The sequence below is a fragment of the Lutjanus erythropterus genome, chromosome 10, assembly GCF_056507025.1.
Source record: "Lutjanus erythropterus isolate fLutEry1 chromosome 10, fLutEry1.hap2, whole genome shotgun sequence".
Classification (NCBI taxonomy): Eukaryota; Metazoa; Chordata; class Actinopteri; order Lutjaniformes; family Lutjanidae; genus Lutjanus; species Lutjanus erythropterus.
The window spans coordinates 13701579-13715360 of NC_139326.1; the positions used below are offsets into that span (position 1 = coordinate 13701579).

The following is a 13782-nucleotide window of genomic DNA, read 5'->3' on the forward strand; positions in this document are numbered from 1 at the left end:
CTGATATTTGATCAGATATGGCACAATGATAGCACTGCCAAGTCCAAAATCAATTGATTATCAAATTTGACATCCCAGCTGTCAACAATGAGACTTTGTATACAGTTACATCCATACTACTCTTGTGCAGCAATTCACATATTGTAGCAAATTATATATTTTTTTTATTATTTATTATTATTATTATTTTGTGTGTGTGTGTGTGTGTGTGTGTGTGTGTGTGTGTGTGTGTGTGTGTGTGTGTGTGTGTGTGTGTGTGTGTGTCCCTTTTCTTATTGCACTGATCAGGAGTAGTGCTCCTAATGTCGAAACAACCAAACAATTAAATACTTATAGGACATTAAAGACTAAATAAACACATTAGTTTGTAGATTTGTTTGAAAATATGACATGCAATTCATATTTTAATAATTCAGTGTAAAAGAAATGGTATTTAAACTGAAAATGGTACCATAAATATTTAAAAAGATGTGTGAACCTTTTGTCTAAGCCTATAGTGTTTCACTCAACTTTTACTGAAGATCAAAAATCTTAAAACCCAGCTGTCGAAACTCGGATCTGTTTCGATAAAGTGTATCCCAGAAGCGTTTGCTTTTTTAAGGAAATAACAAGGGCAAAATGCATTCAAAAATCATGCATTATTTAATTTCAAAAGTCAGGACACTTGTCCATATTTTGCCCTCTCTGTTGCCTGCAGGCCCACAGGCTGGAGGACTTAATTCGGACAAATCGCTCGCAGCCTCTCGCACCTTTTACACAATCGTACATAACTTAGATGATTAGGTCTCTACATGTATAAAAGCCCTTTGGGAACTATGTCGAGGATGCTGATATGTCCCTTCTGCTGGACTAATAGAGGGCATTGAAACATAACACCGGACAAAGCCGGGGCCCATTTCTGACCGTAAAAAAGGTTTATTCAAGCAAATAATGGGATCCGAGGCTGCGCTGCTTACAGAGAATAAGAGCACGGTAAACTTCCCCACATGAAGCCCGTCTCCAGGGCTATTAAGCTTTTAATTGGAAAATAGCAGAGGAAATTTCAAGGTGACTAGAGTGGCTTTGCAGTTTGTGCCGGCCGAGTAGATTTGTGGGAGTGGGAGGCGGCGGGGGCACGCCTACACCACAACGCACAATAAATTTATTCATGTTGTTCGTGGATAAAGAGTAAAACACAAACCGGAATAAAAGTTTATACCGCAGGATGCAGTGTAATTGGCATGAGGCTTGATTTTATTTTATTTTTTTTATTATTTCATTTTGATGCACTGCAAGTTGAAGATGCAGAGAAACTGTTGTGTAAACATTTTATGGAGAGGTGCATTTAGTTCAAAACACACAATAGATTTTAATTGATGAGAAATACATGATCTGTATTAGGCTTGATACAGTGATCCTGTAGGCCATGTTAAAAAATACAATTATCACGTAACTTAAGTCTTTCAAGTACTAGAGCTGGTTTCTAAAACATATAATAAAGAAACATAATTACACATAAAATTATAGAAAATGTTCAGTAAATAAAGTAAAACAAAAGAACAAAAAAAACAGAGTCCTGCAGGTGGCCTTTACCCAAACATGCCTCCCCAGGAAATGGCAAAAAGGCTGTGTGACAGGTTAAAACCATTTCACCTGGAAGGGTAAAAATTAAGGACTTGCTGGCATTTATGAGAACAATAACATAACACATACAGTATAAATTAAAATGACTGCAGTATTTTTGACATTTAACCCCCCTAATAAAACTAAGTCTAATAAGACACAACCTTTGACTACACATCCTGCCAAACAAAAGGTCAGATTAACCTGACAGTAATGTAGGCTAAAAAAATAAATAAATAAATAAAGATGCTTGTCAGACATGACTTTGGAGAGCACAGCAAAATTCATTTTTTAAAAGTTTTAAAAGTTTACTTTCTCTCCTGCATCATGGTTTGTAGTTATGTTTAGTTACTGCTAATGAAAACCCAAGATTTCCTGATTTTGCTGCTTCATAATAAAAGCCTTTAGATATCAAATGACAGGGGACTTTTATTGTGAAGAATTTATAGGAAATTAAATGTGCCACCATTTTAAAGCGGTTCGACTCAAGAGGAGCTCATATCAGCTAAACACACACCTGCAAGCAGGTGCAAATTCTGCTGTACGGGGCTGATGAGCCGAGTCTAACTGGTACAAATCAGCTGAGTTCATCAAGCCAAACATTTAACCACTAAATAAGAGAAGCTTGTATAAGGTTGTGCATAGGTTACACTGTTAGAAGTAAAGAGAAAGAAGCTAAGGGAAAAAAAGACAAAACAAACAAACAAAAAAAGAAATCAAGCATCATTTAAAGAAGTAATGGACCTAAAAATCTATCATGACTTTGCAGAGGGCCTAAGAGATACACCATTAAAAAGAAGAGCTTCAGCAATGAAGAACGACCATGAAGAATTGAAACGTATATTTGGCTTGAGGTTGCTCACTGTCCACATCTGCTCTGAATTCTGCAGAGGAGGTGGCCAATTGTATTTGTAGCACTGTATACAAAATTTGTGCACCTCAGAGACTGTTTATAGGCTACAGTTTAAAAACCAGGTGGATTACATATTTCTTAAACTGCGTTTCTTCTGCAGGAACAAGGACTACAAACCTTTTTATGAACTCAGTGTTTCCACTGCAGGGACCAGGGTCCAAATTAAATTCATGGGTCTTTATTTTACTCCCCAAAAAGTCCCTGCTCCAGCAGTACTACTTTCCAAAAACATAGGAACTTTGGGGGTGGGGCATGCCATCCTTAACAGTCCTCATTGGTCGAGTACTTGCAGCATTTTATTTCAGCAAAGGTTATTTACACCTTTGAAATGATGGCCCATTGGAAATGGCAAACCAAGAGGGATGAAGTCAGCTTCTGCCCCTATCAAAAGTGCAAGTATCTCATGATCTTGTTCACAAGTGATGGTAAACTGGAGGGTATGATGGACAGGGCATTGGTGCAGCATCTGCGGTAATGCGGGCATCGTACCCAACTGTTATGGTGAAGAAGGCGCTGAGCCGGAAGGCAAAGCTTTTGATTTACCAGTCGACCCTCACCTATGGGTAGTGAGTATAAGAATAAGATTGTGGATTCATGCTGTAGATTCCAGAGTAGATGCACAACTTGCTGGAAGGAGTACGTATCTCATGTGGCCTGGGAACAGAGCTGGAAAGCGTTCTGTCAAGGAAACCACACCCTGGATAAGTGGACGAAAATGGATGGGTGGATTTTCATGCTGGGTCTGAAAAATGAAGCCAAAGTGAAGTTGTCTTAAACCTACAATCTTTCTCATGGCCAGCAGGGGCAGACTCCACTGGTTACAAAAATAAGTCCAAGTCCGATTTATGACCTCGGTCAACAGTTTCCTAATGAGTGTGCAGCACACAGGGCTCACAAAACCCAGATCAAACTGTCAAACTAGACAGTGCTGATCAAATATAGAGCAAGGTTTTGTTACTGCTGCCTATTTCTCATTTAAAATGCCTTTGGAAACATGTTTAAGTGTACTGTTTAGCTGTAATACAAGAAAGATTGCAACGAGGTGGCAGCCATCGTGTTTCCAGTTTAGAACGGGCTGAACTGTGCTGATCAAACATGGAACAATATTTTGTCACTGCCTAAAATGTTTTCAAAAACCTATTTTATTTGTAATACAAAAAAGGTCGCAACAAGGCAAGACATCATTATTTCCTTCTGAATGGAGACGCCAAATCTAAGTTCTGCCCATGTTGCGGTTTGTCACCTATCCACTCCATGTTCTCGTTGCTCTGGTCGCAAAAAATGAGATGGCATTTCCCATAATACCAAACTCACGGCTTTAAAACAGTAGTCCACAAACCAGTGGGTGATGTCACGGTGGCTCCATCAATCTATTCTACTGTCTATGGTCTATGTTTGAACCACATACAGTATTCAAAGATGGATGATGGAAAACTCTAGATAAGAAAAGTAAAAACTCAACGCAGCATTACAACAATTCTCAATGTGTTTTTGTAGTTTATTTGCATCTTTCTTGAACAGTGGCTCGTCTTCATATTGACTTGTTAACAAGGACGTTTTTAGTATAAAAGGTTAAAACCAGATTTCACTAGATTTCAAGTGACGCAAAGTCAACTTATGATGTGTTAATTCACTCTGCATCTTGGAGCCCATGTTTATAATAGCAGAGGAAACTCAGCAGGGCCCCCTCAGAGCCGGAGCAGGAGGAGCAGGAGGAGGAGGAGCTGACCTCTGCTGAGTGGGGTTATTATTAGGTGCTGATTGGGGGCGTTGCTGCCACTCAGAAGTCCTGTCACAGAAACGCTGATTTAAGTCTCCCACGGGAGGCGGGACACTACGCTCCTACAGAGGAATTAGCCAAACATCTGAATTAGTGAGACGTTTTTAGAAAGCACTGATCATCGCTCTGCTGACAGATAAGTCTCTAGGGAAAAAGGGAAGTCTGTTTTTTCTAGGCTACTGCAAAAATGTTTTACTTGTGAACTGATACAAAATACTAAAAATTATGTGAAGCAACCATGAGCATTATATTAAAAAAATCAGTATTCTATTAATATACTTTTGAATTTACCACATTATACACACTTATGATCGGCAGGTCTTCACTTTTTGTTCAGCATATGTTAATGTTAACATATATTAACATATTTAACATGTGATCAGAAAGAATATATGTAAAGCATTTAGTGCAAGTTTTGATGTTGAATATTCAATACTGCAGTGTAATTTTTTTTTAATTAAAAACCATCCCTCACATATTTTATGCAGTGCTGGAATTGTCAGAGAAACAAAGGCCTGTAATATTTATCAATTAGATGAATTTATTGATATTTATTATATTTGTCAATACTTCCTAGCTGTATGAAACAACAATTCCTAGAAATATAATCAATTAGCATTACTTGGAGAAGTGGCAGAAAAATTGATGGATGGATTTTAAAACAAGTTATTGTATACAAATTTTATTTATGTGCAACTCAGTCCATCTACCTTCTTGAGGGGTCTTTGTGGAAAAAAAAAATGTCTACGTCTTATAGAAGGGTGGATTATTCCTTTTCCCCAACTATACTGTTAGTTTGAGCCTGAGAAATGCAGATGTGAAGTTGTTTTTTTGTGAATAACATCTTAATTTATGCCTCTGAGCCACTTGTGGGGGAAAGTGAAGGCCTGCTGTTTCTCAGATGAGGCCGACCTGGTGTAAAGACAAATGATGGATAACGTCCTCAGATTAGCTGTGGATGCACAGCGTCACAGCGGCCTGTTAAGTTGGTTTAGTCTGTCTAGTTCAGCCTGTTTATTGGTGCTTGGCTCTCAGGGCTGGACGTTTATGACCGGAGCTCCTGTCTGTCCTTCAAACAGCACTGTGATCCTCCACCATTGGTCAGCAAACACACAGAGAGACGGATTATCAACTGGAAGTACAGACATGGATATTAGCATTTAAAATATTTAAGAGATAGTCCGAGTTAGAATCATCACCTCTCCTAGGCAGAAAAGTGTCCTCACAGGGTTCTGAAAAGACATTTATTGAGATCTTTTTGACGTTCTTTGGTGAAGAATAAGTGACAAAACTACCATGATTCAGCTGTGGTCACACACCTGGAAATGGTTCTCATTTCAGGCCTGGTGTTTCTTCTGCTTTACCTCATATCTCAAACGCTTTTTAATTCTCAATTTCCCCATGTTACCCCACAAGACTTTAATTTTGCCTAAAAAACATGTACAAATAAGCATCTCAGTATGAAAAAGATGTCTTTTTGTGATTCAGTTTAATAAAGCCAATCTATGATCTTAAAAGTTGTCATGCATTTTCTATGGTTGCTGATAGTTATTTTAATTTGTTTCATATTATTATTTATTTATTTATTTTTGCTGAAATGACCAAATCTACTTGTTAAGACATTTACAGCAGTGGTGGAAAGTAACTAAGTACATTAACTCAACCATTGTACTATTTTACTACACCACTACATTTCAGAAAGCAATACTGAACTTTTTACTCCACTAAATTTAACTGATTGCCAAGTAAATAACTTGGATTTTCTTAAAACAAGTGAGACAAAAAAAACCAGCCATTGATAATTTAAACCTATTTTAAAGAGTCATTTTTTTTAGTTTTCATAAATAAAAGGGCATTTCTCTTGAAACACTGCTTAAGAAAAAATTAGCTTTATTCCAGAAAATTCTTACGATTCTCACAGTTGTTTTCTGTTGGAAAGGACTGAAATAAAAATGTTCTATACGATCATATAAAAGTTAAGATCAACTCCACCTTGACTCACCAACACCGAAATGCTGCTTACATGTTAAAGCAGATGTGATGAATATTCAGTGTTATATGTAATACTTGTACTTGTAAGATCTTACTACTTCCTCCACCCCTAATACACACTTTCAGATTTGATGTCATTAATTCTTACATTTCAGAAATCAATTGTTGTGGCTCAGGTTCAAGTTGGCTTGACCTGCAAGTTACATGATGTCACCGAACTCATCATATCAATAAAGTTGGTAAAGTGTACGCTGTCTTTCTCTGGGTGACACAAAACTAACAGAAGATTGAGAGAGATGTTAAATGCATGTCTGCACACACACCCACAAGCACAGTAAGTGGGAACACCTGTGTAGATGAACCATGATCGCATGCAGCTGTTTTCAGTTTACATTTAAGATGTAATGTAACTACTCATAATGTCTTTGGCTGTCCTACAATATTATGTTTGCAGCAATAAATCTCATATTTGAAACTTCACTTCACAGAATGGAGGAGTGTGGAACTTTTTTTTTCTTCCAGATTTTAATACCTCAACAAGTAATGTAGTGAATAACAACGTGTGTGATTCTGAGATGTCTGACTTCAAACATGGTCCACATAACAATTCACTCCACAGCCTTACAGGACATGAACAGCCTTGTTATTTGCTTTTTTCTGATTAAAGACGGATAGCACCAAATTCAAGACAGCATTTTGCTGGTGAGGTCTGTTTCTAAAAAGCATTTTCTGGCCATGAATGTCAAAATAAAACTTAAGTTAAGAATCAAGCCTCTGATAACGTGTAAAATATTTAACTGGTCAACAAAGTTGATGAGGAATGAGGACCTGCAGCAGCTGAAGAAAGTGTGAAGAGATGATTAGTGTTTGAAGGCAGAAATGTTTGTCCTGCAGTGGCCATAAATATTCATGTTTGTTTTTACACCCAGATTTAAGCTGAGTCTGTCACCGTTTTATTGGTTTCTGAAACAATAAAAAACTGGGTCTTTCATTTGAAAATTTCCTGGGTTCGTGAAAAGTTTGTACACCATATGATTTCATTTTGACAAGCAGTCCCAGATTTTACTGTTCAACTCTAAAGTGATTTGATGTTTAAAATCAGGACAAAAATATTCGTGTTCACAAATAAAACATATTCTTAGTCTTGACCTGACAGGAATCTTTCCAAAATTAACTCCAACATGCAAGATGAAGTGAAAGTCACCCTCTTTTATCACCTCTTAATGGGTGATTGGTGAACACCTGGGTCACTGAGGAAAGCGCCAGGACACACATGTTGTCTATAAATAATCACCTGTGTATCTGAACGCTGAACATTTCAGAAATCCTACATGTTAATCTGTGTCTTTGTGGCGCAATTGTATATATTAGATAATTTTAACTCTTCAATCCTGCCAAAATCCACTAGTAGATCTATCATGAAAAACTAATACTTTTCAGGAAAGTTTTGTTTCAACCCACACAACTCTCCTAGTTCAATCACCACAGATCCTGACTGTCAGACTATGTCGAGGGAAATGTGAATGTTATGATGACCGTTTTGAAGTTTTTTTTGTAAAGACTAAAAAAGGAGACCAAGTTGGACAACTATTTGAAACATAAACATAAAATAATGTAAGAAATATTTGAAAAGAAGGTTTCTGTCAACATTAGTAGGTATCATCACATACTTCAAAGTACAAATCTCCTCAGGTTTGAGTGTAATATGATATATAAAAACAATATGATATTTCAAAATGAAGTTCTTTAAAATGTCAAGAGTTAATTAGTAATTAAAAAGTAATTAAAAGTAAAACCATGATATAATCAGATTAAAAATTAATCCTTGCAGCCCAGCCTTGGATGACTTTTTTCCTAAAAACTGTGATTTCTTGGATTTACCCATTGACGTGTAACATATATCACACATCAGATCATCTGTGGCACCTGAGCAGGTGTGCCTCTGAGAACTGTTTGTAGAGCTGAAACACAAATATGAAGAACACATTTTACTCTCCAGTCGGGTCTGCAACACAAACACTGATCCAATCGAATTAATTTATTATACATCCTCAGGTATGAGTACGTCTAACCAGATTTAAGTTTCCCTCTCCACCTCTGAGCTCACAGCGTCCTCTTCCACGCTACCTGTCTGTATCGAGCGGCCATCACTCCACCCGGAGGTGTCACGGTGGGATCCGTGAGGATTTTATCTATTATGGGAGGGCGTGATTCATGGAGGCAGAGGCAGCTCAAGGAAAACCAATCCTGTGACACTTTCTCCCCTGAGCTGTACACAGGGCAGCAGCAGCTACAGAAGGACAAGGCAGCGGCAGCCGGTCGCCCCTGACAACCGTGATAAAATGGCCTTCCTTAACTAAACTCGTAAAGCACGGGGCAATAAAACTCAATCTTCTGTAAAATCCAATTAAGTCATTATCTGACTGATTGTATCTTTAATTGAAAACAGAAGTGACAGTAAATTTCTGTGATATATCAGGATCAATCGATACTGCTGTACAATCTGGTCTCAAGAGGTGATTTATAATGTCAAAGTCTTATAGGTAACTCCACATTCTTCTCTCTAAAACCACTGGTGGATGAAATTAAGAGTAAGTGCGTTTCATAAAAAAACAAGATGGTCACGTTATTGATTACAACAGATGGGTCAGAATCCAATGAATGTTCCCACAGCGCAGCAGAAAGAAAATACAAGTAATTTTCTTTGTCTGTTTTATATTGTTGTTTCCAGCACACCATCACATTTACACTCCATCACTAAGAGCATTTTTATTTCCCGAAAACTTGTAACGACATAAACTCCAAGACTCCAAATTACTTTTGTTGCTGTCTTATTCAAACACAAACACAAATAAACACTTTCAAAGCATGCAGTTGGAAATGAGTCTCCATAAAACACAAAACACATAAACAATATACAGTACAGTCGTGTATGAGTCGGCTTTGCAAAGGCAGAAAAGTTGGCAAAATCTCATCTGAGTTGTTTTTTTAATTAAAACATACACAACACAACTCAAAAGTGGCCAACAAGAGATTAGATTCATTAATTCATAAAGTGGAAAACAATTTTAGTTTGTTTAGGGGTAATAACTTGCACAAGAAAATGTGGCCAGGTCTTTTATCTGCTACAAAACACAAATGAGCTTTATTTCTATTATCAATTAATCTGCTGATCACTTTTTGGATTTATAATTGGTTATTTAGTCTATAAAGCATCCGAAAATGGTAACTGCAATTTCCAATATTCAAAGTTAACATCCTAACAGTCCAAAAAGCCAAAAATATGCTTTTCCCTTTAATATAAACCAAGAAAGCAGCAAATCCTAACATTTGAGAAGCTGAAACTATAAAAAGTTCAACATTTATGCTTGAAAAAATGTCTTCAAATGATAAACAAATTATTCAAAATAGTGTGTAATTAATTTTCTGGATCCACAAGTCAATTACCAACTAACTGTTTCAGTTCTACACATCACTGCTAGAAATTCAGCACCTCAGCCTCCGCTGTATCTACATGGCCAGACCCAAGTGTGTAAACAGTTGTAAACAGTAACCCGTGTGCATAGCAAAACTCCGGGCCTGAAGGGGTTAAATATACAATAGACATGCAAATTCTCTGGCATAAACGACACTGCTGGATCCATGCCATAAATAAGCAGCCTGTGCTCATCACATGCCAACACAACGGAGGGAAACATGATTCATGTCTAACCCGCCTGTTTGTCTCTTTCCCACTTGAGTTGCACATCGTCCTGCAGGAGGAAGTCTCAGGTGTTCTCCGCTCTCAACTTTCAATGAAACATTCGTTTAAACCGGGAAACAGGAATGCACACCATGTTTTGAGTCCACTGACTTTGAATTGTTTTTCAGGATTAATACTGTTATTATTCCTGTGATGTACCGTGTAAATGTACACTGTATTGCAGGTTAAATAACAATACAAATTACTACACTTTAATGAAATTAGGCACTAACCTTCAGGGGGAAAAAAGCAGAGCAAGAGACACTATTTCCAACAGCAAATGCTCTATATTTTAAGGTACAGTTCACCCCAAAATCAAAAATATATACTATTCCTCTTACCTACAGCGCTGTTTATTCATCCATATAGTTTTGGTGTGAGTTGCCAAGTTTTGCAGATATCGGCCGTAGAGTTGTCTGCCTTCTCCCTAATATAATGTAAAGTGATGGCACTCAGCTTGTGATGCTCAAAGTACCAAAAAAACATACATTTGAAAAACTCAAAAGACCCGGTTACTCAAGATAATCCACGTTTCTTGTAGGAACTACAACTGCAATGATTAGTCGATCCAAAGAAAATTCATCAATCAATTAATAGTTTCAGTCATTTTTCAAGCAAAAATATCAAACATTTTCTGTTTTCCCGTCTTCCATCTAAGGATTTGCTGCTTTTCTTTGTCATTTATCGTAGTAAATGATGAGTCTTTGGGTTTTGGACTGCTGGTTGGACAGAAGAAGCAGTTTGAAGATGTCACTTTGGGCTCCTGGAAATAGTGATGACCATTTTTCACGTTTGACATTTTATAGATTAAGCAATTAATCTATTAATTCTGAAAATAATCAGCAGGCAAATAATCTTTAGGAGCTTTTTTGTTTCTCCAGTACTACACCCAGCAAGCATATCACCACGCTAGCTAGCTCAGTTGTTCAAATATTACAGCTCAGCCAAAGAGGATGCTATCAGTGTTTACATCCTGTGCTGTCTTGAGCATGAGCCTCTCGTACATATTGAAATATAGTAACTTAAATATAGACAGTAGTTACACTATCCAACCTGCACATCTAAACAAAACCTTTAAACATATTCATTGCCCAATTTAAAATAAGTAAAATCAGTGCTTGGGATCAACTTTGTCTTATTAGTTTACTGAACTAAAATCAGATGTTAAAAGCTGACAAATGACTAAAAACTAATACAAATACTACACAAAGTACTGTTATGTCAAACCACCAATTAAGCAGAAAAACTGCATTTGGGAAACGTTTTTAAAAATATTTTCTAAGAAAGTGCTTGAGATGTACAGCGTCGGTGATTCCAGATTTTCAGCTCAAGAAGTAAATCCTAGCAAACAGTAAGCCTGTATGCAGATGATATTCCACTAATATCTAACTAATCACTGCTGCTTGTTCACTGTCGACAGAAACACTTTGACTGATACCGTGTGAAAACTACACTCGTCAAATTAACTGTACATGAGAAAGAATTTTGATATCATTACTCTGCATGTTGTGTCACTTAACTTTTGGATAATAAAAAAAAAACATACAAATAACAGTTGTTTTGTTAATGTGTACAACTTTACAAACACATAACAAGTCACTGTCTACTATGAATCTTGGTCTAATCTTGATTACAGCTGAATTTGTTCGATTTTGTTTAACTTTCCAATCGCATTCTATGCCGGTGAACTGCCTTCAACAAAACAGCTTTGAGGCTAAAAATTAAACTAAAAATATGAAAATGACCTGTATTCTCAAATACAGTGTGGAATATACGTTACTGCAGCTCTTGGACAGAAACAGAGGAACTTGTAGCAATGGTGAACTATGAAACTGTTTTGCGAGAACATCAACTTTTTTGCTCAACTGACCTCATAATGCTTTTGTCACATAATGTTATCCTTAGTCTCTCTTATTTGGTGGCGTCACCATCAATGATGGAGTTGATGGTGAAGTTTGGCGTCTCGCTGGTGGCCTCGCACTCTGCATGGACATCAGAGTTAACCAGGGAGCCGATGGACCTGCAGGTCATGGCCGCCTCATGACCAGACGGGATGCTGACTGGTGAGAAGGCTGCAGAGACGAGACAGACAGACAGAGAGTCCTGATCAGAGATCCACTGAGGAGGTCAGCTGATACACTTAAGATCTCAACAAGCTTCAAACAAAGTGCTTGTCAAATTGTCTAATTTTTGTTACTTCCAACAGTTGCAGTTACTTCACACAATATCTAGACAGATGTGTGAAGGTGTGAAAGAAGGCAGTGATTGACCCTCTTTTTTTCCATTCTTCACACACAACTACTTCTGTCAATATTCATGTGAACAGTCAAGCAAAGGTGTAGTGCTATTTGTTTGAGTACCAGAGTGCACCTATGACAAGCATATATGCGTGCAATTGTAGTTTGTTTCGAAGGTTATGTAACCACTGTTCATAGGGTCTCAAGTTAACACACATTAATTAACTACAAGTGACCAAACAGCCAAACATCACGTTTAGATGATTCCATGGATACAGTAGGTTTTAAGGTATTGTAGATGCAGCACAGGCTGGTCAAGTTAAACAGGCAGTGTCGTGTTTCTTTGCAAATGCATCACAAATAAAGTAACCACCAGAAGAGTGAATTACAATTAAAATAATGTTTTTCTATCTAGCTAGCCATAGCTAGCTACAGGAGAAAAAAAATTGTTTACCTCAAAAGGCCTGAGCCACCGGCAACGTTTAAGGTGGGCTGTTTTCTTGCATGTTACTCAGTTCATGAGTTAATGTTGTGAATCAATGGGCAAAGCTGAAATGTCAATATGACTGACCATTCATTTGTTTTTAATGTCTCTCTTGCATGACATATGCTTTTTAATGATGATTGGATCTTCAGGTGCTTAAAAAAATGAATTTCATTGAATTGCGAAGGTAAAAAATGTGAATGTGTGTGTCTCTGCTACGATGAACTCCTCCCTAACAGAGCTGAAGCAGAGCCCAAGTTCCCACACAGCACGATGCTACTTCTTACATTTTGAGTTAGTTCTAGTTGATCAGCCTCTTGGTATTGATGCACCTGAGTTTGTTCATTGCTTCCACCCGGTCAGAAGTCCCTGGCAGGTTAAATGTCTCAACTGGTGTTGAATTTTGATGTGATAGGACACACTGTATCATGCACCAGCATGGGTAGTGACAAATCAAATCAGGTGGAGGAAGCAAATAAAAACACCTGAACTGAGAGCTGATCTGGTATTAGGAGTGATGAGGGATGAAAACGTACATCACAGTGGTGCAATAGTAGAGTTATTTGTTGTGAAAATACTGGAATATGTTACATGTAGTTGTGTGAAATCAATGTAATTAACAGCATCTCCACAAACTGGGCCATAGTATGAAAATCAAAATATGTTTGGGCGAAATACCAGTGCTAGGATAATGTGTACTTATCCTACATGTGGTACTTAAGTTACTAAAAAACGTAAAAATCAAGTATAACGACATGACCCTGACATTTGGTAATAAAGTTGTTTTCTTGTGGTTGTAGATTTCAAATCGCTGGCTTGATTTTAACCTTTCACATGAACTTACGATTAGAGTTTGTATCTAATTTAATAAATAGCCATGTCAGAACTGTGCTAACAAAACACAAGCATTTATATACTCATTATTTTCATAAAAAAATAATTAAAGCCTAATAAAGGCAGAAAAAAAATTAAGTGTTGTGTCACCATGGTAAAGTATGTATATACATTCAAAAAATATATAAACCTCAAATC

At 37.2% G+C, this 13782-nt stretch overlaps 1 protein-coding gene across 3 annotated transcripts in view; it reads right to left on the reverse strand.

The window, feature by feature from the left end:
- Window positions 1-11390: 11390 nt before the first annotated feature.
- dmrt1 (doublesex and mab-3 related transcription factor 1) overlaps window positions 11391-13782 on the reverse strand; it is a 31853-nt gene continuing 29461 nt past the window's right edge. For 2 of the 3 annotated variants that reach the window (XM_084728261.1, XM_084728262.1), the window contains one exon: window positions 11391-12101. In XM_084728261.1, the coding sequence (XP_084584387.1) occupies window positions 11941-12101 (161 nt within the window). In that variant the 3' untranslated portion in view covers window positions 11391-11940. Of the gene's footprint in view, window positions 12113-13782 lie in introns of all 3 variants that reach the window. The other variant, XM_084728264.1, reaches the window with a different exon arrangement.